The sequence below is a fragment of the Balaenoptera physalus genome (genome assembly GCF_965194825.1).
Source record: "Balaenoptera physalus genome assembly, chromosome: 10".
Classification (NCBI taxonomy): Eukaryota; Metazoa; Chordata; class Mammalia; order Artiodactyla; family Balaenopteridae; genus Balaenoptera; species Balaenoptera physalus.
This window is the reverse complement of record NC_138889.1, coordinates 12785797-12811210: the sequence shown is the minus strand read 5'-3', so window position 1 is coordinate 12811210 and position 25414 is coordinate 12785797. Positions and strand designations below refer to the sequence as shown.

At 38.0% G+C, this 25414-nt stretch overlaps 1 protein-coding gene across 1 annotated transcript in view; it reads left to right on the top strand.

The window, feature by feature from the left end:
* The window catches only part of TBCEL (tubulin folding cofactor E like), a 69272-nt gene that overhangs the window by 31234 nt on the left and 12624 nt on the right, over positions 1 to 25414 (top strand). Inside the window, exons 6-7 of the mRNA XM_082410914.1 lie at positions 2936 to 3062; positions 4597 to 4713. Coding sequence (XP_082267040.1) covers positions 2936 to 3062; positions 4597 to 4713 — 244 coding nt within the window. The remainder of the gene's footprint in view (positions 1 to 2935; positions 3063 to 4596; positions 4714 to 25414) is intronic.

Genomic DNA, 25414 nt, shown 5'->3' with positions numbered 1-25414 from the left:
GTGGCTCGCGGGCTCTAGAGCACAGGCTCAGTAGTTGTGGCGCATGGGCTTAGTTGCTCTGCGGCATGTGGGATCTTCCCGGACCAGGGCTTGAACCCGTGTCCCCTGCACCGGCAGGCAGATTCTTAACCACTGCACCAACAGGGAAGCCTGCAGATGCCTAATGATTAGCTAAATTTAAGGCATTCATTTCCATAAATGCTCTGATAAATATCAGCATTTATCAAATATTTGTTTGGCATAGCATTATATTAGCTATTAATATTTTGTATATTAAAGGGGTCATGCTATGAAAGGAGTGAAATGAAATTGATGAGTTGGATAGTAAAAGGCAGGGTAAAAAGAGTACAGAGAATTACAGACTAGACTGTTTTGTCTGGATTTAGGTTGAGGAATCCCAACCTGCTATGGCTTTCAAAGTCTCACTTTCCTTTTCTAGTGTTTACATATAATTGATTACCAGTTTGTTGCCATCTGATTCTGTATATCACAGGAATGAATATTTTAGCCTATTTTTTTAAATTAATTAATTATTTTTTAGAGTCTTTATATTCACAGCAAAACTGAGCAAAGCTCCCGTATACTCCCCACCCTACATGGGAACAACCTCCCCCGCTATCAACATCCCAGCACCTAAGTGACACCTTTCAGTTTACCTGCACTGACACGTCATCATCCAAAGGCCATGGTTTACATTAGGGCTCACTCTTGGTGTTGTACATTCTGTGGGTTTGGACAAATCTGTAATGACACACATTGTAGTATTGTACATAATATATAGTTTACTGCCCAAACCATCTTCTGTGCCTATTCATCCCTCCCTCCCCCCTAATCCCTGGCAACCACTTATCTTTCTGCTGTCTCCATAGTTTTGCCTCTTCCAGAATGTCATATAGTTGGAATCATACAATATGTAGCCTTTTCAGATTGGCTTCTTTCATTTGGTATCACGTATTTAAATTTCCTCCATGCCTTTTCATGGCTTAATAGAATGTTCCTTTTTTAGCACTAAATAATATTCCATTGTCTGGATGTACCACAGTTTATTTATCCACTCACAAACTGAAGGACATCATGATTGCTTCCAAGTGTTAGTTTAATTAATAAAGCTGCTGTAAACCTCCATGTGCAGGTTTTTGTGTGGACATAAGTTTTCAGTTCATTTGGGTGAATAACAAAGAGTGCAGTTGCTAGATCATATGGTAAGAGTACGTGTAGTTTTGTAATAAGCTGCCAAACTCTCTTCCAAAGTGGCTGTGTCATTTTGCATTGCACCAGCAATGGATGAGACTTCCTGTTGCTCTGCATCCTTTTTTTTTTTTTTTTTTTTTCAGTTTCAACATTTATCAGCATCTTGCTTCCTGTATTTATCCCCCATACTGTTTTTCCTTTGGAGGGAATATTTTAAAAGCAAATCTCAGCAATCATGTAATTTCAGCCTTAAAATCTTCAGTATGTATCTTTAACAGATAAAACGTACTCTCTTAGTCTACAACAACCCTCTTACCTGCACCTGATTTTTTTTCTATTGTCCCTTTCTACATTTATGTTGCTTCACGTCCTTGACAGCATTTGGTGCTGTGAGTGTTTTGGCCTTTGGCCATTCTAATAGGTGTATAGTGGCATCTCATTGTTGTTTTAATTTGCATTTTCCTGATGGCATATGATGTGGAACATCTTCTCATATGTTTTACTTGCCATCTGTACATCTCCTTTGGCGAGGTGTCTGTTCAGGTTTTCCACCCATTTTTTAATCGGATTGTTCATTTTCCTGTTGTTGAGTTTTAAGGGTTCTTTGTATATTTTATCAGTATGCCTTTAGCAAATGTATTCTCCCAGTGTATGGATTTTCTTCTCATTCTCTTGGTATTGTCTTTCAGCCTATTTTTAAAACAACTACATAAGTAAAAATAATTCTGACCCATAACTGAAAAAACATAAACGGTTTATTCCACCACGGAGATTATAAGGGCGGGAATTAAGTCTTAAAAACAAGTGATTTGCATAAGGAAGCTGTTTATTTCACAACTTGACATCCCTTGAGCTAACTCGATTCTTCCTCCTAGATGGCAATGCCATTCTGAAGGGAAGAGGACAGTGACCTGGGATGGTTTTGCACCAGGGTCCTCACAAACTGCTCCTCTGCCTTTACCCTTGCTGAAGGTTGATAGAAATAGGAAGGGACTATGTTGTTTTCTGCAGTGGATTTAATGTGTCGTAAAACTGACCAGCTTCATTATTACAGGGATATTTTTCCTACCAGTGCCAAGTATTGACTTGACTTGGATGATACATTTGTTCACAGCTGTAGGAAGAGTTTCCTTTTAGGTCTGAACAATCTTAATTTGTTTCATGCTTTCCTACCCAAGGGTTCAGTTTTTTTGTTTTTGATTTTGTTTGTTTGTTCTAAATTTTGAAACTGTTTTCCCTGTCCCCAAAGTGAGGACGGTTGAAAGATGATATTTAGTTTCGGATTCTATTGACCTTGCCCATTTTAGTGTTTGTTAGGTAGACATTTACTCTGGCAGTGTCCACTCTGATCAACAGTTATGTTCTGTGAGTCTCTGTCTGATGAAAGAGTTGATCACATCACTTTTTCAATTATGTAATCATGGCATCCATCCTGCTTATTAAACCACCAGTGACCCCCTTTACCAGCCATTTGGGTGGAGAATCAGTAGATGAGTGGCTGTTGGAGAATAAAGGGGGTCCCTCAAGCACTGGGATCACAGGGATACGAGAGGTTTCAGGGAAGTTTTTATGGTGTTTTATTCCATTCTTTCCTTGCATAAAGAAAAATTTCAGGATCTCTAACTAGTTTATGATCATTTTAACATTTCAGAACCTATTAATGGAAATAAATTTTTTTGCTATGTTTATCTTCTCATTTGTGCGCTTTTCTGGATTTACTTAAACAATATATTTCTCAAATTAGGTTTGCAGTCCTGGGAAGACATTGACAAACTAAACTCATTCCCTAAACTTGAAGAAGTGAGGTTGTTAGGAATTCCTCTTCTTCAGCCATATACCACCGAGGAGAGAAGGAAATTGGTAATAGCCAGGTCTGTTGTACTGATTATTCTGCTTTCTTTTCTCGGGGCTTTGTTGTTTCATTAAAGGGATAATGCACTGTTTGGGGGTGAGGGGAGCGCACTGTATGTTTATCCATCTCTAGAACAGACTGCTTGAAGGAGCTGCTTCTGTAGCTCCCAATCCTAGAGGAAAAGGAATGCAATATGATGAGAAAAATGTGAAATATAATTGATCTGCCAAGACCACTAAAAAATTCCCTCACAAATCTATTCTATTTTTATACTTTTCAATATTTACAATATTTGAAATCCTGTTTTGGGTCATGAAGAAAAAGTAGGTATAATAGGGAATCAACTCTATTTTAGTTACCCTTATTTTCTGTGTTAACATAGAAGTCATATAAAGTGTAAATACCTGAAAATTGGGCTGTTTCATTAGTGTAAAACTTAAGAGAGTAGCATCTGTGTTTTCGTCTTCAATGTAGATTGACTTAAACGTGACCACCATGCTGTTACCTTCTTCCTCTGGCTCCCCTGTCTTTCGTGTCTCAGCCTCTGCCTCCCCCAGACTACTGAAATGTCCCATGAGGGTTTATTTTTGTATGTGTCTTTAGCAGCAGTAAGGCTTGACTAAGATGTACAGGGCCACGGAGTTTTGATTTGTTCTCTCGTGTACTATACATAGTAGTTTTGACAGGGGAACAGTAGGCTTTAAGGTTCCCTAAAGAAGAGTGGTTCTATAAACCAGTTTGATCTTTCTGACCAACTAATACCTAGCAGGTCTTTACTGCTTTCCAGTTGTTAACATACACAGTAATGTCCCACTGAAGAAATAAATTTCAGCATACTTTTCTTCTACGAAGAGTAAGTCTTGCAGGCCTTGTAGTTTATTTTCTTTACACAGTTCTTTTGTAAATATAATAAATGAATTCCTGAACTATATGACCAACTTGTACTGACTGCTTTGTAGACCTGTGCTGTCCAGTATGGTACCATCAGCCATGGGTGACTTTTGAGCACTTGAAATCATGGCTAGTCTGAATTGAAATGTGCCGTAAGTGAAAAAGACACACTGGATTTCAAACACTTTATATGAAAAAAAGAACATTTAAGTATTAAATTAAGAACATTTAAGTATCTTAGTTATTTTTTTAGTATTGATTATAGATTGAAATGATTGTATCCTGGTCATATTGGGTTAAATATAATATACTATTAAAATTAATCTTATCTGTTTTACTTTTTAAAATATGGCTACTAGAGAATTTAAAATTACGTGTGTGGCTTGCATGATACTTAAGTTGGACCGTGCTGCCTAGGATCTTATTTTGAAAGGTGAGGTATGGTTGTAAAAGGTCAGTGTCACATCCAAAAATGAAACTTTAGATATTTTTGGTCCTTTTATTTTATACCACGTTAGTTCATGCTGGTAGTTGTACACAAGGAGAGCTACATCAAATGAGTCCTTTCAAGAGAGTAAGACTGGGCCTCAAACCAATAATTTTATTTCTAAGGCTAAATATTTTTATTATCTTAAAATGTCTCTTTTGCTTTTTATTTATAGATTGCCATCGGTTTCCAAACTTAATGGCAGTGTTGTCACTGACGGTGAGCGAGAAGATTCTGAGAGATTTTTTATTCGTTACTATATTGATGTTCCACAGGAAGAAGTGCCATTCAGGTAAAAATCCCTCATCAGCTTAGCAACACTTTAGCAACTATTGAGGCAACCTAAGAACTATTGCTTTAGAGCAAAATCTAATAATTTGTTGTTGGACTCTCTTAGAGAACTTTGGTGATAGGTTAAAAAATAAAGGAAGAAACACAAAAAGCAAACCTGCTTTATCTCATTTTCCACAGTGTATTTCTTCTAGCCTTGCACTTGTATTAAGAATGGTTGGGTAAGTACGTATTTGACTACTTCTAGTAGTTCCCACTCCATGTTCCTTATCATCAATTCCTTTTTGATCCTCTTCTCCAGGAGCACATTTTCACCCATCCCCAAAACTGGTTTCTTCTTTCGCATTGCATCTGCTTTTAAGATATACTATGTTCTGCAGTTTGGAAGATTTGACAAATGTGCACGAGGTTTAGAGAATATGAGAAAGGGACTAGAAAATAGACTCCTGAGGGAATATTAAAGGAATTAGGATGATTGAGTGGGAATAGAAATGCTGAGGCCTAAATTAGTACCTTTAAGTATATGAAAAGTAAATATGTATTGTTTGGTGAGAAACTACCTTTAATATTCTGTAAATGTAAAGGAAATGTAGCAGATATGATATACGTAAATATAAAGGAAAAAAAGACCCCCCCCAAACAGGTTTCTGGGTGTTGGAAACTAGAATCAGTTACCCCCAAATTTATATTCTTTTCTTAATGACTTTAAGAATAATACGAAATCCCACTGGGCAGGAGGAGTTTCAAACCAACAAGATGCAAGTTAGGACTAAATGTGAGTCAAATCACATTCTGGTTATAAATTTCTTTTGTCCTTCTGGTTACAAATTTCTGTGATTCTAATTCATTCTTACTGAACATTACTTTTTCCCAAAGTTCTCTATTATTTACAGACTTTAAGGGGGTCGCCATTCTGTAAGGCTCAACCAGTGCTGTGTAAAAATATCTGTGCTATTATCAGTAGAATTTTTAAGCTTAAGCATTTAAAAAATATTAGACAAATTAAGTAAGGATTTTGAAGCTAACCTTTTAAAATTAGCTAAGAACAGCTAGGTAGGGAGAGATATGACTGCCTTTTTAACACAACCCAGAAATGTTAGGTTAAACCACATGAAAATTTTTTCGGGTTAAAAAAATGGTCTGATAACTATAGTTTTCATTTGATTCAATCTAACGTATTAATAGAAGAAGTAAATATTCTGGATTTGAGCATACGTCTATCATTATAGTTTACTTATCTTCCAGTCTGCTACAGGAAGCAGTATATACATAGGCAGTAAATTGTTTCTGTCCCTGATGGCATAATTATCCTAAAGTGCATTTATGCCTCTGTAGTAGTCAGTGTGCTTGAATGCATGTCATGGAAACCATCTTTAATCAGGGAAGGACTTTACTGGAGGGATATTGAGAAACTAAAAGAATTGCTAGGTGGGCTAGAGAACCCGGTTTAGACAGGAACCAAGGGAGGCAAGGATAGCCAAGGTTTCGATTTACAGTCTTCTTTATATATTTCTGTTGGCACTACAACGCTGGACTTAACCACTGAACACTTGCAGCCGTGTCATGGAGTTTTGATTTCCCCATAAGTGCTGAAAATAATCCCTCGCTGACCTTTGCTTCATTCCCTAAGGGTCAAAACTATGCATCTGACCAATTGATTGGGTATGTTTAAGGCATGTGCCCACACTCTGTCTCCCAAGAGATTAGGGAAGACAGATTATCTTCTCCACTTTGGCTTCTGCAATGAGAGGTAGACTCTTGCTTCCCCTGATCTTGGGACTTCCCCCCAAATAGGAACAACTCAGCAAAAAGAATGTCTACTATAGTCCGACACTTTGACTTCTTTGACTTTCCCCATAGTTATATATTAAAAATTATTCTTACCTATCCTAATAAATTCCTTGTATAAATGAAAACACATTTCTCTCTCCCTGAAATGAGATAACCTATTCTAATCCTACATAGACTGTGAGCAATTAGCTACTGCCAAAGATTTATACAGTCAAGGTATTTTAATTACCACTCTGGCCTTGCTGCCTATTTATGTAATTATGCCTCCTTTCTCACTCAGTAGTAGTTAGAGGCCACTGCTTCGTCTCCTCCTTCCTTCTTTTTTTTTTATTCTTATTAGTCATCCATTTTATACACATCAGTGTATACATGTCAATCCCAATCTCCCAATTCATCCCACCACCACCCACACCCCCCGCCACTTTCCCCCCTTGGTGTCCATACGTTTGTTCTCTACATCTGTGTCTCAGTTTCTGCCCTGCAAACCAGTTCATCTGTACCATTTTTCTAGGTTCCACATATATGCGTTAATATACGGTATTTGTTTTTCTCTTTCTGACTTGCTTCACTCTGTATGACAGTCTCTAGATCCATCCACATCTCTACAAATGACCCAATTTCGTTCCTTTTTATGCCTGAGTAATATTCCATTGTATATATGTACCACATCTTCTTTATCCATTCGTTTGTCGATGGGCATTTAGGTTGCTTCCATGACCTGCCTATTGTAAATAGTGCTGCAATGAACATTGGGGTGCATGTGTCTTTTTGAATTACGGTTTTCTCTGGGTATATGCCTAGTAGTGGGATTGCTAAGTCATATGGTAATTCTATTTTTAGATTTTTAAGGAACCTCCATATTGTTCTCCATAGTGGCTGTATCAATTTACATTCCCACCAACAGTGCAAGAGGGTTCCCTTTTCTCCACACCCTCTCCAGCATTTGTCGTTTGTAGCTTTTCTGATGATGCCCATTCTAACTGGTGTGAGGTGATACCTCATTGTAGTTTTGACTTGCATTTCTCTAATAATTAGTGATGTTGAGCAGCTTTTCATGTGCTTCTTGGCCATTGAATGTCTTCTTTAGAGAAATGTCTATTTAGGTCTTTTCCCCATTTTTGGATTGGGTTGTTTGTTTTTTTAATATTGAGCTGCATGAACTGCTTATATATTTTGGAGATTAACCCTTTGTCTGTTGATTCGTTTGCAAATATTTTCTCCCATTCTGAGGGGTGTCTTTTCGTCTTGTTTATGGTTTCCTTTGCTGTGCAAAAGCTTTTAAGTTTCATTAGGTCCCATTTGTTTATTTTTGTTTTTATTTCCATTACTCTAAGAGGTGGATCAAAAAAGATCTTGCTGTGATTTATGTCAAAGAGTGTTCTTCCTATGTTTTCCTCTAAGAGTTTTATAGTGTCCCATCTTACATTTAGGTCTCTAATCCATTTTGAGTTTATTTTTGTGTATGGTGTTAGGGAGTATTCTAATTTCATTCTTTTACATGTAGCTGTCCAGTTCTCCCAGCACCGCTTATTGAAGAGACTCTCCTTTCTCCATTGTATATCCTTGCCTCCTTTGTCATAGATTATTTGAACATAAGTGCGTGGGTTTATCTCTGGGCTTTCTATCTTTTTCCATTGATCTATAGTTCTGTTTTTGTGCCAGTACCATATTGTCTTGATTACTGTAGCTTTGTAGTATAGTCTGAGGTCAGGGAGTCTGATTCCTCCAGCTCTGCTTTTTTTCCTCAAGACTGCTTTGGCTATTTGGGGTCTTTTGTGTCTCCATACAAATTTTAAGATTTTTTGTTCTAGTTCTGTCAAAAATGCCATTGGTAACTTGATAGGGATTGCATTGAATCTGTAGATTGCTTTGGGTAGTATAGTCATTTTCACAATATTGATTCTTCCAATCCAAGAACATGGTATATCTCTCCATCTGTTGGTATCATCTTTAATTTCTTTCACCAGTGTCTTATAGTTTTCTGCACACAGATCTTTTGTCTCCCTAGGTAGGTTTACTCCTAGGTATTTTATTCTTTTTGTTGCAGTGGTAAATGGGAGTGTTTCCTTAATTTCTCTTTCAGATTTTTCATCATTAGTATATAGGAATACAAGAGATCTCTGTGCATTAATTTTGTACCCTGCAACTTTACCAAATTCATTGATTAGCTCTAGTAGTTTTCTGGTGACATCTTTAGGATTCTCTATGTATAGTATCATGTTATCTGCAAACAGTGACAGTTTTACTTCTTCTTTTACAATTTGTATTCCTTTTATTTCTTTTTCTTCTGTGATTGCCATGGCTAGGACGTCCAAAACTATGTTGAATAATAGTGGTAAGAGTGGACATCCTTGTCTTGTACCTGATCTTAGAGGAAATGCTTTCAGTTTTTCACCATTGAGAATAATGTTTGCTGTGGGTTTGTCATATATGACCTTTATTATGTTGAGGTAGGTTCCATCTATGCCCACTTTCTGGAGAGTTTTTTTCATAAATGGGTGTTGAATTTTGTCAAAAGCTTCTTCTGCATCTATTAAGATGATCATATGGTTTTTCTTCTCCAGTTTGTTAATATGGTGTATCACATTGATTGATTTGCATATATTGAAGAATCCTTGCATCCCTGGGATAAATCCCACTTGATCATGGTGTATGGTCCTTTTAATGTGTTGTTGGATTCTATTTGCTAGTATTTTGCTGAGGATTTTTGCATCTATATTCATCAGTGATATTGGTCTGTAATTTTCTTTTTTTGGTAGTATCTTTGTCTGGTTTTGGTATCAGGGTGCTGGTGGCCCCGTAGAATGAGTTTGGGAGTGTTCCTACCTCTGCAATTTTTTGGAAGAGTTTGAGAAGGATGGGTGTTAGCTCTTCTCTAAATGTTTGATAGAATTCACCTGGGAAGCCATCTGGTCCTGGACTTTTGTTTGTTGGAAGATTTTTAACCAGAGTTTCAATTTCATTACTTGTGATTGGTCTGTTCATGTTTTCTGTTTCTTCCTGGTTCAGTCTTGGAAGGTTATACCTTTCTAAGAATTTGTCCATTTCTTCCAGGTTGTCCCTTTTATTGGCATAGAGTTGCTTGTAGTAGTCTCTTAGGATGCTTTGTATTTCTGCGGTGTCTGTTGTAACTTCTCCTTTTTCATTTCTAATTTTATTGATTTGAGTCCTCTCCCTCTTTTTCTTGATGAGTCTGGCTAATGGTTTATCAATTTTGTTTATCTTCTCAGAGAAACAGCTTTTAGTTTTATTGATCTTTGCTAATGTTTTCTTTGTTTCTATTTCATTTATTTCTGCTCTGATCTTAATGATTTCTTTCCTTCTGCTAACTTTGGGTTTTGTTTGTTCTTCTTTCTCTAGTTCCTTTAGGTGTAAGGTTAGATTATTTATTTGAGATTTTTCTTCTTTCTTGAGGTAGGCTTGTATAGCTATAAAATTCCCTATTAGAACTGCTTTTGCTGCATCCCATAGGTTTTGGATTGTTGTGTTTTCATTGTCATTTGTCTCTAGGTATTTTTTGATTTCCTCTTTGATTTCTTCAGTGTTATTTAGTTATTAAATAACTTGGTTATTTAGTAACGTATTGTTTAGCCTCCATGTGTTTGGGCTTTTTACGTATTTTTCCCGGTAATTGATTTCTAATCTCATAGCATTGTGGTCAGAAAAGATGCTTGATATGATTTCAATTTTCTTAAATTTACTGAGGCTTGATTTGTGACCCAAGATGTGATCTATCCTGAAGAATGTTCTGTGCGCACTTAAGAAGAAAGTGTAATCTGCTATTTTTGGATGGAATATCCTATAAATATCAATTAAGTCTATGTGGTCTGTTGTGTCATTTAAAGCTTGTGTTTCCTTATTAATTTTCCGTTTGGATGATCTGTCCATTGGTGTAAGTGAGGTGTTAAAGTCCCCCACTATTATTGTGTTACTGTCGATTTCCTCTTTTACAGCAGTTAGCAGTTGCCTTATGTATTGAGGTGCTCTCATGTTGGGTGCATATATATTTACAATTGTTATATCTTCTTCTTGGATTGATCCCTTGATCATTAGGTAGTGTCCTTCCTTGTCTCTTGTAAAATTCTTTATTTTAAAGTCTATTTTATCTGATATGAGTATTGCTACTCCGGCTTTCTTTTGATTTCCATTTGCATGGAATATCTTTTTCCATCCCCTCACTTTCAGTCTATATGTGTCCCTAGGTCTGAAGTGGGTCTCTTGTAGACAGCATATATACGGGTCTTGTTTTTGTATCCATTCAGCATGCCTGTGTCTTTTGGTTGGAGCATTTAGTCCATTCACATTTAAGGTAATTATCCATATGTATGTTCCTATGACCATTTTCTTAATTGTTTTGGGTTTGTTTTTGTAGGTCCTTTTCTTCTCTTGTGTTCCCCACTTAGAGAAGTTCCTTTAGCATTTGTTGTAGAGCTGGTTTGGTGGTGCTGAATTCTCTTAGCTTTTGCTTGTCTGTAAAGGTTTTGATTTCTCCATTGAATCTGAATGAGATCCTTGCCAGGTAGAGTAATCTTGGTTGTAGGTTCTTCCCTTTCATCACTTTAAGTATATCATTCCACTCCCTTCTGGCTTGTAGAGTTTCTGCTGAGAAATCAGCTGTTAACCTTATGGGAGTTCCCTTGTATGTTATTTGTCGTTTTTCCCTTGCTGCTTTCAATAATTTTTCTTTGTCTTTAATTTTTGCCAGTTTGATTACTATGTGTCTCAGCGTGTTTCTCCTTGGGTTTATCCTGCCTGGGACTCTCTGCGCTTCCTGGACTTGGGTGGCTATTTCCTTTCCCATGTTAGGGAAATTTTTGACTATAATCTCTTCAAATATTTTCTTGGGTCCTTTCTCTCTCTCTTCTCCTTCTGGGTCTCCTATAATGCAAATGTTGTTGCGTTTAATGTTGTCCCAGAGGTCTCTTAGGCTGTCTTCATTTCTTTTCATTCTTTTTTCTTTATTCTGTTCCACAGCAGTGAATTCCACCATTCTGTCTTCCAGGTCACTTATCCGTTCTGCCTCAGTTATTCTGCTATTAATTCCTTCTAGTGTAGTTTTCATTTCAGTTATTGTATTGTTCATCTCTGTTTGTTTGTTCTTTAATTCTTCTAGGTCTTTGTTAAACATTTCTTGCATCTTCTCGATCTTCGCTTCCATTCTTTTTTCAAGGTCCTGGATGATCTTCACTATCAGTATTCTGAATTCTTTTTCTCGAAGGTTGCCTATCTCCACTTCATTTAGTTGTTTTTCTGGGGTTTTATCTTGTTCCTTCATCTGGTACATAGCCCTCTGCCTTTTCATTTTGTCTGTCTTTCTGTGAATGTGGTTTTTGTTCCACAGGCTGCAGGATTGTAGTTCTTCTTGCTTCTGCTGTCTGCCCTCTGGTGGATGAAGCCATCTAAGAAGCTTGTGCAAGTTTGCTGATGGGAGGGACTGGTGGTGGGTAGAGCTGGCTGTTGCTCTGGTGGGCAGAGCTCAGTAAAACTTTAATCCACTTGACTTCTGATGGGTGGGGCTGGGTTCCCTCCCTGCTGGTTGTTTGGCCTGAGGTGACCCAACACTGGAGCCTACCTGGGCTCTTTGGTGAGGCTAATGGCGGACTCTGGGAGGGCTCATGCCAAGGAGTACTTCCCAGAACTTCTGCTGCCAGTGTCCTTGTCCTCACAGTGAGCCACAGCCACCCCCCGCCTCTGCAGGAGACCCTCCAACACTAGCAGGTAGGTCTGGTTCAGTCTCCCCTGGGGTCACTGCTCCTTCCCCTGGGTCCCGATGCACACACTACTTTGTGTGTGCCCTCCAAGAGTGGAGTCTCTGTCTCCCCCAGTCCTGTCGAAGTCCTGCAATCAAATCCCGCCAGCCTTCAAAGTCTGATTCTCTAGGAATTCCTCCTCCCGTTGCCGGACCCCCAGGTTTGGAAGCCTGACGTGGGGCTCAGAACCTTCACTCCAGTGGGTGGACTTCTGTGGTATAAGTGTTCTCCAGTCTGTGAGTCACCCACCCAGCAGTTATCGGATTTGATTTTATTGTGATTGCGCCCCTCCTACCATCTCATTGTGGCTTCTCCTTTGTCTTTGGATGTGGGCTATCTTTTTTAGTGAGTTCCAGTGTCTTCCTGTCGGAGATTGTTCAGCAGTTAGTTGTGATTCTGGTGTTCTTGCAAGAGGGAGTGAGAGCACGTCCTTCTACTCCGCCATCTTGAACCAATCTTCTCTTCCTTTCTTCTTGAAATTGAAACGGGCAACCTGATTTTAGTGTATCCTACCAGCATCCCTGGCCTGTAGAATGTTTTCCAAAGATGTGAGTGTTCTACTCACTAATGTATTTTTCTTTTTTAAAAAATAAATTTATTTATTTATTATTATTGATTTTTAATTTATTTTATTTTTGACTGTGTTGGGTCTTTGTTGCTGAGCGTGGGCTTTCTCTAGTTGTGGCAAGCGGGGGCTGCTCTTAGTTGTGGTGTGCAGGCTTCTCATTGCCGTGGCTTCTCTTATAGCAGAGCTCGGGCTCTAGGTGCGCGGGCTTCAGTAATTGTGGCACGCGGGCTGAGTAGCTGTGGCTCGCGGGCTCTAGCGTGCAGGCTCAGTAGTTGTGACGCACGGGCGTAGTTGCTCCGTGACATGTGGGATCTTCCCAGACCAGGGCTTGAACCTGTGTCCCCTGCACTGGCAGGCGGATTCTTAACCACTGTGCCACCAGGAAAGCCCAAATGTATTTTTCAAGGCCTTAGAGAAGGAAATGTCTCTGAGTCCTTTTAGGGTCCATAGATGGAAATGGGTAAAGGGGTAACATGGGTGACAATAATTTCCATCATTCCTGTATCCTGAAGTTTTTGAATTCCTCCTTCCACATTATCTGAAATAATTTATGACATCTCAACTTCCTTTAGCATAGACCACCATTGAGTCCAGTTTCCAGTCAGTCAACTAGACAAATATTTAGAACCACTCTAAATGATTCTAAACCACTGAAGCTAGCCACTGAGGCTAGATTTTTGAATTCAGAACCTTTGGTAATATACCTACGCAAAATCAGCTGGATCTAGAATTGCTTTTCTTTCCTTGGTTAACACACTCATTTCCTATATTCCCTGTATTTATTTCCTATATGCTTGTCCATATAAGTGACCAAAGTCTTGTAAATGTTTTGATATTTTTGTAATTCACCCCACAGACCATGCTGTGATCTGATGGTAGTGCAGTAGAGTACATATGTGGAAGGATGAGGCAAATGGGGAATTAGTTTACACTTGCAAGGTAATTCCCTCAGGCAAGGGGATTTTACTGCCTTTTCAAGCAGAAGGGGAACAGTCCCACTGGACCCAGCTAGCAAGGGGGGCCTCAGTGAGGTTTAGGGATTCAGGATATTCCCAAGTCCTCAGAATCCTCCCTTATACTGCCATACAATTTGTTCTCTCTGTCTCTCTCTCTCCAATCAATGCTCCAGCTTTCATAGAATAGTCCCAATATGGATGCAAGTTTAACTGACCTCTAATTCAGCAACCTAGAGCATCAAACCTGTGTATTTGTTTTCATAGCTACCTCAGCTCTGTTGTTGTAAGACAGAAAAGATCCTTTTCTTAAAAGTACCTGGGTTTCAGTCTGTGCCTGAAGCCTAGTTTATAGGAATTTGACCTTAATATTCTCTTTATGTAAGCTGTCTTGTGCGCTTAGAATAGCAGATGCCCATAGTCTTGAATTCTTCATTCCCTTCATGTTGTTTTATTCTTGACAGCACTCTCTCAATCTCCTAGAGCATTTCATGTGAACTCAAGTGATAATTACTTATTTCACCACTCCATGTCAAGGACTTGCAGAATCCCTTCTATGAAAACTAATATGATATTCACTGGCCTCTACTAGGCCAGAAACCAATCCCAAATTGCCCTTAATTACCTGAGGTACTATTGCCAGTAATCAACTCCCTAGTACCAGTGCACACAACAGAAATCAACTCTGGCCAATTTAAGTAGGATAGGAATTTAGTAAAAGAATAATGAATACTATGTAGCACACAGAATTGACAAGATTAGAGAATTAGGCTTGGGCAGGATTGAGGGGAAGCAAGGCACAGCCAAGATTTCTGTAGACCTCACTATGTAAACTGTGTGCTTCTTACACTGGTTACTACACAGTCATCAGCAAGCTGCTCAACTTCATTGCCCTCAGACATTTGCAGCCATGTCTTTGCATGCTTGACTCTTCTCTATCTTCTGTGAATAATCTCTGTCAGACCTTATGTCCTTGCATTACATCTTAATATTTAAAATCCCAGCTATAGTTAGACAGGTTTATGTCACCTACCCATGTTCTAACTTCCAGGGAGTGGAGGAGGAGAATATCTACTCCTCTTTAGCTTCTGTAGTGGGAAGTGGTTTCTGCCTCTCATCTGTCTTGGGTTTCCCTCAAATCAGAAGGGCATTCAGATGCTGGACAGCCAAAGCTGACGTATACCCACTATAGTACATGTTCCCTAGTAGTTTTCTTGTAAGTCTCCTGGTGGAATGTTTTTTGAGCCATTGTGATGTGCTAGGGACTGTGTTAGGCACGTTAAAAAGAACTAAAATAGGGGCTTCCCTGGTGGCGCAGTGGTCGAGAGTCTGCCTGCCAGTGCAGGGGACACGGGTTCGAGCCCTGGTCTGGGAAGATCCCACATGCCGCGGAGCGACTAGGTCTGTGAGCCACAACTACTGAGCCTGCGCGTCTGGAGCCTGTGCTCCGCAACAAGAGAGGCCGCGATAGTGAGAGGCCCGCGCACCGCGATGAAGAGTGGCCCCCGCTTGCCACAACTGGAGAAAGCCCTCGTGCAGAAACGAAGATCCAACACAGCCATAAATAAATAAATATTAAAAAAAAAAAAAAAAAAAAAAAACTAAAATAGCTTTCATGCTGATGGGAGATGAAATGGTGAATAAGCACAGAGGAATTTATATTAAAATACATTCATTATGAATTAAGAGTGATATATAAACAGGGTATTAGTACCATACTTACCATACCTTTAAATTGTCTTCCAAGTTATATGCATAATTTCTCTCCAAAATGCCAATGAATAGTGAATAGCACAGTGCATAGTTAGTAAAAGGTGAAGACTTGACTGCCTGGATAATTCAATGTTTCATACAGAATCACATTTGAGCCTTAGTTTCCTTGGAGGGATTGAGGTATCCATTCATTTTGAGGAAAAAAAATTTCCTTTCATTTGACCATGGGTTTTTAAAATCAGTGTTTAACTTGATTTTCCTATAAATTCTAACTTCTACGGCATCCTTCCCTAGTTGTTATGTTCCCTGAGCTTCTCCTCCTCCTCTCATTTTCCTGTCTTGTGCCGTTAAACACCAAATACCTTTGCTCAACTTAGACATAAGTAAGAAAAATTAGCCAAAATGTCTTTTGAGGTCATGAATAAAAAGCATTTATGATCAGTTTAGGGTCCTTTTTGGTAGCAAAGTTATTTTGTGAGTCAGTTGGATTATTCACACACATCTGTTTCCATGTGATTAGTCATTTTGGCAACAGAAGACTTTAAAGATGATCCAGAAATTTACATACTCTGTTTTTCTATCTCAGAATAAAATACAAGCTCCAGTTACCTGTATGACTTCAACTTTTTTCGATGAACAGAATAAAATGTTTAGAGGACTGACAGGAGACATACTTATTAAGAGTGTTATAATTCCTTACAGGTGCTCAGGTATCATCTTTATTGCCTTCTACTGTCAGGTGGAGCTGGAAGTTTAGCCTCTCTACTGTAGCTGTTTATGGTGATAATGGACTAACACACCCACAAAAAGTGAGGAATCGCCCATATGTTTCATGTTTATTTACTTTGTGAAACAATAGGAGACGAAAAATCTCTGTTTCATGATTCTTGGCCTTTAAACATCATAGTGTTTGCTTTTCCAATCAATAGACTCTTTCTTTTAGAGCCTTCCTCTGTGCCTTTTCTCTTCATGGCTTGTGTAGCAGTGGTGTGCTATTTCAAAATCAGTTCAGTTTGTGCTGCAGGTGGTTGAAAAGATGTCCTCACTGGGTTGGTCATATTTCAATCATTGAACTCTCATATTTTACCAGGAGACCTTCTAGGAAATAACTCTAGATTCTAATAGCTGGGTTTCAAAGGACAGTTTAATTTATTTACTGAATACCTACTATGGACTAAGAGGCTTAGAGCCAGAAGCTGAAGATAAGACAAAAAAAGCAGTGTCTACTCTCAAGAAGCTTGCCATCTGGACTAAGCTAGAGATATATTTCCTCTGCTGGAGCCTCCTCATGTTCCCAAACCTCTAAAAACTCAGTTATCCCAGGATTTGGTGCTTGCACCTCTTCTCTTCTGTACTCATCCCCTAGGTACTTTCATCCAGTCCTGTGGCTTCCCATGCCTTTTGATTTCAAATAATTGCCAAAATTTATACCTTCAGCTCTGATCTGCCCCTAAATTCCAGACTAGTATTTCCAGATACCTACTTGACATCTCCACCTGGATGTTTAAACCTAATGTGTCCAAAACTGAACTTTGGGTCCCTCCTTTCCCTTTCCCTGGCCCCTTCCCCTCCCCGCCTTATCTCCTGCTCTGCACATTTTTCTCCATCTCTCCATTTTTCCAGTTGCTCAGGATTAAGAGTTGGGCATCATCCCTGATTTCTCTCTCCCACACCCCACGTCTAGTCCATTTGTTCTTGTTTTTATTTTCAAGCCTGCTTTCAAAAATATGTAGAATCTTACTACTTCTTAGCGTCATTTTAGTTCAAGCCTTCCTAATCTCTTACCTGTGTTATTGTAGTAGCCCTCCAATTGCGCTACTGAGACCACGCTCGTACCGCTCACTGTACAACAGGTCAGTAAATCGAGAGAAAAGTAGTTGGGACAACAACAGCGTTATTTGGAAGGCCAGCAGACTGAGAAGATGGTGGACTGGGGTGCCAAAGAACCACCTTACTTGAGTTAGAATTCAAGCTTCTTTTATATTAAAAGCGCAGGGGTGCGGCTGCTTGTTGCAAACTTGGTGTGGGAGTCATTTGTTCTTGCAGCCGTCCGAATAGGTCAGGTCAGGTCAGGTCACGATGTTCCTGTAAACCTCCAACAAGACAAATGTTATTCTCTGTTCTGCAACTTTTTAATCTCTACATGAATGAAGAGTGTTGTACTTTTAATGGTCAGAGCCGTGAGAATGGGCTATCCTATATATTTCAGGCTATAGGCAACATTCTTAACTTGTAGCAAAAGCAATAGAATACAAACGTTAAGTAAAAGTAACAGATCTAATATGGAGTCAGATTTGTTCTTCCTTATTGCAATTGGCCTGCCTATATCCACCCTTGCCGCCTATAGCTTATTCTCCACGTGGCAGCCGGTTTATAAGAATTCAAGTATATGAAAAAAAAAGCCTTGCTGTTCCTCAACGCACTAAGCACACTTCTACCTCAGGCCTCTGCGTTTTTTCCCCTGTCCAGAATGCACCAGGTTAACTGCTTGGCTCTCTCCCTCTCTGATGCCTCATCAGAGACCCCCTCCCTGACCAACCTAGCTAAACTAGCACACCTCTGTCTCCTATCATTCTCTTAACCTACCATTCTTTTCCTTATTTATCAACACCTAACTTACATTTCTTATATATTATCGGTCTCCCCTGCACTGTACTGTAAGCTCTGTAAAGGCAGGGACTTCTCTTTTGTACTTTGCCCTATCCTCAATGCCTAGAGCAGTACCTGACGATATAGCAGCTGTTCAGTAAAGTGACTGAATCTTCAAATTATGCTCTGGAAGCACAAAGGAGTACTTAGCTCTGCTGGAAGAAGTGGGACTTTCTAGAAAATGGCAGTTAATCTGGTGAAGGTGAGGGGAGAATATTCCAGACAGAAGGGAGTATGTGGGAAGTCTAGGCACAGAGGTATGAAATAACTCTTTATATGTAATGAACTACAGCAGTTTCAGTATGACTTAGTGAAAAGCAATTAAGTGGGAAGTAGTGGCAGATAACGCTGGGGAGGAAGGTAGAAAACAGGGCAGGTCATCCGAGACCTTGGTATGCCATGCCAGACTAGGACTTTTTCTTGTGGGCCGTGGGAAATCATTGAAAGGCTTCAGTGGGAAAGTTATGTGGTCAGATTTTGGTTTGTATCTAGAAGGAGAAGCTGAGAGAGACCCAGGGACCTAGTTAATAACTGAGACTTGAGTAAAGGAGGATATGTGTATCGGAGGTCCTTTATGTCTCTTTACATAAGACTGAATTTCACTGCAGAATTTGAAGTAGTCCTTAGAAAACACCTTGTGAAATTCTACGTGTTTTCTGGTATTTATAGCCCTGATTTCTCTAGGGGTATAAAAGTACCATTTAGAGAGAAAGAAACCTCTACGTTTATGAATCTGGAACATTTTAAAGTGTACCTGTTTATTATTTCTGCCTCGCCATTTATCAGATGTCTGTCCACATTGCCTATATTTATCAGTTCTTCTTTTATTTTGTATTTGCTTTATCTCTGAATTTCCTGAGAGATTGAATTTAAATTACTTATTTAGTACTTAACTAATACACAGTCCCCCTCTGTTTATTTTTAAAGAGAAACAAAAAAGAAAAACCATGTAACTTTTCTTTTAGAAATCAACGTATCATGTATCTTTTGGGGGTCCAATGGTTTCTTTTTGTTTTTGAGGACAGTCAGGGAAAGTAAATTCATTGATTTGGGATGTCTTTTTCCAGACTTTAGAATTTTGGTTTTCATGAAGAGAAGTTAGAGGCATAGCTACAGTGAACAATTATTTGACAGGAGGAAATGCTGTTGTCAGAGACAGAGTGGCAAAGCCAGAAATAGGTTTTCTTAAAGGCATTTCTTTGCTTTTATTCTACTTTAGTACCTCACTTTGTGTTTGTCCCAAGGAGTCCCTAAACTGTGCCCCGGGAAATCCTTATTTATGATGTCAAGGATTATAGTAGGCATTCCTCAGATGCTTATTGGATTGTCATTAGTGGTAACCAGCTTTTTAAAATATGGAGAGTATGTTTTTTCCTGATTAAGACTAATGGCTTTTCTAAATAGAGCTGATTGTATCTTCATGTTATTGTGAGAGCAGGGCAGCAGCCTGTATTTGGACACCACCTCAATGAAGGCTTATTTTGTCTTGGATGCTGGAGAAATCCTAGTGTGCTGTGTCCATTACCTCATATTCCTTCCAGACAGAGGACCTGCTGTTGTGAAGGAACATTCCTACATTGGACATGAATCTCCTGGGGTTCTCCATATTGCCAGGCTCCATCATCCTCTGACAAGGGCCGTGACACAGCACTCCTCACATTCAGCTGCGAGTCTGATGAGGAACAAAAGGGGCTTTCTCCTTGGCACACCATGGACAGCCTCTGAAATGTTAGCTGTCCCTGTTGCTTACAGCTTTTGTCATTCCAATTATCTTGGACTTGATTGTGACTTCTTTCCACTTTCCCAGCCCAGCAGAAGATAGGCTACCTTCCTCATCTTGATTAGAGTTATACATGAGAATTTGAATATAGCTGCAAAGGAAAGAAAGAATAAGAGCCAGCCTTCCCAAATCATGGTCTTGGGGGAAATTTTCTTTGGTGTCTGAACTTTTGTTTTGGCCAGGGCAGGGAGCCAGTTTTATCTTTTTTGTTTTTGCCTGCTTTTTAGATTAAAAAAAAAATACTGAGAATATTAAAACAAACACTCATGTTCACATTGTTCAGAACTGATGATTTTTAATATTTTGCCCTTTACTTCAAGTTTATTTTTTCATTGAAATAAATAATATTACAGATAAAATTGGAGTACCTTTTTGCCTCTGTTCTTAGTCCTATTCTTTACTCCAAGAAGTAACCAACCACCGGCAAGAATTTGATGTATATCCTTGATGTCTACTTATTATACTTTATATATCCGTTAAAATATAAAGTACGGGGCTTCCCTGGTGGCGCAGTGGTTGAGAATCTGCCTGCTAATGCAGGGAACACGGGTTCGAGCCCTGGTCTGGGAGGATCCCACATGCCGCGGAGCGGCTGGGCCCGTGAGCCACAATTACTGAGCCTGCGTGTCTGGAGCCTGTGCTCCGCAACAAGAGAGGCCGCGATAGTGAGAGGCCCGCGCACAGCGATGAAGAGTGACCCCCACTTGCCACAACTAGTGAAAGCCCTCGCACAGAAACGAAGACCCAACATAGCCATAAATTAAAAATAAATAAATAAATAAAAAATTAAAAAAAAAAAAATATATATAAAGTAGGATCTTATAATTCTTTGTCAATATACATTGCAATTTCTTCTTGTGTAGCTTTTCAGTCTGATCTTTTCACTTTGTATTTTGTTGAAAAGAAGTTTTAAAAACTTAATATGACATGTATCAATCCTTTGCTCTACAGTTTATTCTTATTCCATCTTATTTAAGAAATCATTTCCTTTGCAAAGATCACTGAAGGTAATCTTCTGGACTTTCTTCTAAAAGTGTTTTCACATTTATGTCTTTGATCTATCTGGAATCTATTTTTGTGTTTAGTGTCAAATAGAGATCTAAGTCTCTGTTTTTTTTCTTCCATATTGATAATTGGTATTCACCATTGATCTGTAATGCCAGCTCTGCTACAGATCTAGTTATTTTATGTGCATTCATGGTTCTTTGTCAGGGTCCTGCTCTATTCCACTGATGTATTTTTTTTTTTATTGGCGTATAATTGCTTTGCAATGTTGTGTTAGTTTCTGCTGTACAATGAAGTGAGTCAGCTACATGTATATCCCCTCGCCCACATATATTCCCTCCGTCTTGGACCTCCCTCCTACCTCCACCCCCACCCCACCCATCTAGGCCGTCACAGAGCACCAAGCTGAGCTTCTTGTGCTTTATAGCATGTTCCCACTAGCTATCTATTTTATGCATGGTAGTGTATATATGTCAATCCTAATCTCCCAATTTGTCCCACCTTCCCCTTCCCCCTCTGTGTCCACATGTCTGTTCTCTACGTCTGTGTCTCTATTCCTGCCCTGCAGATAGGTTCATCTGTACCATTTTTCTAGATTCCATATATATATGTGTTAATGTACAATATTTGTTTTTCTCTTTCTGGCTTACTTCACTCTGTAGGACGGACTCTAGGTCCATCCATCTCACTACAAATAACTCAATTTCGTTTCTTTTTATGGCTGAGTAATATTCCATTGTATATATGTACCACATCTTCTTTATCCATTCCTCTGTCGTTGGACATTTAGGTTGTTTCCACGTCCTGGCTATTGTAAATAGTGCTGCAGTGAACATTAGGGTACATGTGTCCTTTTGAATTATGGTTTTCTCAGGGTATATGTACATTAGTGGGATTGCTGTGTCATATGGTAGTTCTATTTTTAGTTTTTTAAGGAACCTCCATACTGTTCTCCACAGTGGCTGTATCAATTTACATTGCCACCAACAGTGCAAGAGGGTTCCCTTTTTTCCACACCCTCTCATTTGTCCATTCCTGTACCATTACAAAATTGCTCAATTATACTGCTAAATTATAGTAAGTCTGAATTCCCAAGTTGAATTTGGTTGTAAAATATTAAGTGTTCTTTTTCAACACTGCAGAATTTAATTTTATAACGTTATTTGGGAATGTTTCCCTATATTTTCATATTTTAAATTATACTATAATATTCTTTTCTACTGTTCTTTTCTGGTTTGGGGTTGGTAATTTTATATTTTTCTATGAAATTATTTTAAGTTTAAAATTCTATAGTCAGGGACTTTCCTGGCAGTCCAGTGGTTAAGACGTTGCCGTCCAATGCAGTGAGGTATGGGTTCGATCCCTGGTCGGGAAGCTAAGATCCCACATGCCTCGCAGCCAAAAAAACCAAAACATAAAACACGAGCAGTATTGTAGCAAATTCAATAAAGACTTAAAAAATGGTCCACATCAAAAAAAAATCTAAAGAGAAAAAAAAAAAACTTAAAAAAAATTTTATAGTCGTTCATAATATTATTTGAGGGTAGGTGTTTAAGTTTTTAAATTATTTTCTTCTATTTAGTTCTCATTTGGACTAAGTAATATTTCCACATAATACCCATTTGAAAAATTTTAAAAAGGTATAGACCAAAACCCACTTTTGTGTTTTGTTTGGAAAACAAAAGTTTTCTCACTTTTATCCTTAGCAGCCACTCAAGTGTTTGGTCCCTAGGCAACTACTGACACTAGTTTCTTATTATAGTTCTCATTGCTATTCAGTGCATATTTTTTTGTACATAAATGGTACAAAGAAGTACACATCTTGCCTTTTTCATTTATCAGTAGATCTTTAATATCATTACATGAGGGATATTTGTGATTAAAAAATGTACTATATCAGTATTTATCTCCTTTTTCTTTCCTGTTAATGTTTATTTCTGCCTTTCTCTTTTTTCTTGATTGGTCCTCCTAAATGATTATTTTTTAGTAGTGTCCTTTGTTTAAAATTAGGTTTACTGAGATATAATTGACATATAGTTCTACCCTTTTTAGTATACATTTCTGAGTTTTGACAAACACTACAGTTACATAACCGTCAACACAATCAGAATATACAACAGTTCCATAACACACCCCCCTCCAAAAAAAATTTGAATTCCTCAAACCTTCGTGTATTCTGCTGTTGTTGGATGGAGTGTTCTATATATTTCAATTAGACACTGTTGATTGATTGTTTTGTTCAGATCTTAATCTTGCTAATTTTCTGTCTAGTAAGTCTATCCTTTTCTGAAAGGAGGTGTAGGTAGCCTTTTGAGTCTGGTTTCTTTTACTTAGCATAATGCATTTGAGATTTATCTATCTTGTGTGTATCACTAGTGAGATCCTTTTTACTGCTCAGTAGTACACAGTTTATTTAGACATTTATCAGCTGAAGTACATTCTGGTTGTTTATCCTTTTTTGGCAATTTATTAAGAAAGCTATTATAAACACTCACCTATGAGTTTGTGTGTGAACATAAGTTCTTATTTCTCTTGGGTAAATACCTAGAGGTGGAACTGCTGAGTCATTTGGGAAGTGTGTGTTTAACTTGTCAAGCTGTTTTCCAGAGTGACTGTACCATTTTGCTTTCCCATCAGCAACATATGGGAGTTCCTGTTGCTCCACATCCTCACCACCACTTGGTATTTTCAGTTTTCTTGTTTCTGTCTTTAATTTTAGCCATTCTAATAGATACATCATGGTATCTCATTGTGGTTTTAATTTGTGTTTTCCTTGTGACTAATGGTGTAGAGCATCTTCTCATGAGCTTATTTGCTATCCAAATACCTTCATAGATGAAGTATCTGTTAAAATCTTTTGCCCACTTTTGTACTGGGTTATTTGTTTTCTTATTATTGAATTTTGAGGGTTCTTTGTATATTACAGATATATGTCCCTTACCAGACATGTGTTTTGTAAATATTTTCTCTCAGTCTGGCTTGTTATTTTATTTTTTATCAGTTTCTTTCAAATAGCAAATGTTTTAAATTTTGATGACATTCAACTTACTGATTATTTTCTTTTATGGATTGTGCTTTTGGTGTCATATCAAAGAAATCTTTGACCAACTTAAGATCACAGGGATTTCTTATGTTTTCTAGACGTTTTATAGTTTTAGGTTTTACATTTAAGCACATTTATTCATTTGAGTTAATTTTTGTATATGGTTTAGGATATGGGTTAACTTTTTGTTTTGTTTTAATTTGGGTATATGAGTGTCATCGTTCTAGGGGTATTCATTGATAAGACTATCTTTTTTCTATTTAATTGAGTTTATACCTTTGTTGAAAATCAATTAACCATATAGGTAGACTCTCTATTTCTGGGTTCTCTGTTCTTTTCCATGATCTGTGTGTCTATCCGTTAGCCAGTATTATGCTGTCTTGATTCCTGTAGCTTTAGAGCAAGTCTTGGGATCCAGGTAGTGTGGGTCCTCCAACTTTGATTTTCTTTTCAAAGTTATTTTGGCTATTCTAGTTCCTTTGCCTTTACATATCCACAGTAGGATAAGCTTGTTGAATTCTAGAAAAAAAATTCTGCTGGCATTTTGATTGAGATTGTGTTGAATCTGTAGAACAATTTGGGTAGAATTGATATCTTAATAATATTGAGTCTTCCTGTCCATGAACCAGTATATCTCTCGATTTATTTGTCCATGAACCAGTGTATCTCTCCATTTATTTTTCTTTGATTTCTTTAAGTAATTGGTGTTTGGTATTTTTTCACAAAAATTCTGCACATATTTTATTACATTTTTACTTAAGGATTTCATGTATCTAAGTCCTATTATAAATGGTACTATTTTTTAATTTCACTTTTCAATTGTTCATTGCTAGGTATAGAAATACAATTGTTTTTTGTATATTGACCTTGTATCCTGCAACCTTGCTAGACTTATTAGCTCTAGTAGTTCTTTTGTGAATTCATTGTCGGCAATCATGTTGTGTATGATGAGGCACAGTGTATGTCTTCTTTTCCAATCTATATGACTTATACTTCTTTTTTTATTTTCTTTTCTTTCTCTTTCCTTTTCTTTTTCTGCATCTCTTGAGAAATTCATATAGTTTTTCTTATTTAGTGTCCATTACAGTGAATTATATTAACTGATTTCTTAAAATGTTTAACCAGCCTTAAATTCCCAGGATAGATCTCATTTGCTTATTATGTATTACCTTCTTATATGTTAGTGGGTTAAACTTGCTAATATTTTGTTGAGGATTTTTGTGTCTGTTTTCATGAGGGATATTGATCTGTAATTTTCTTTTAATGTCTTTGCCTTGTTTTGATACTAGGATAGTGCTGGCCTCATAAAATGAGTTTGTGAGTGTTCTTTCCTCTTCTTTTTTCTAAAAGAGTTTGTGTAGAATAATATTATTTTTTTCTTAATTATTTTGTAGAATTTATCAATGAGGCCATCTGTGTCTGGTGTTTTCTTTACTGGAGGTTTTAACTA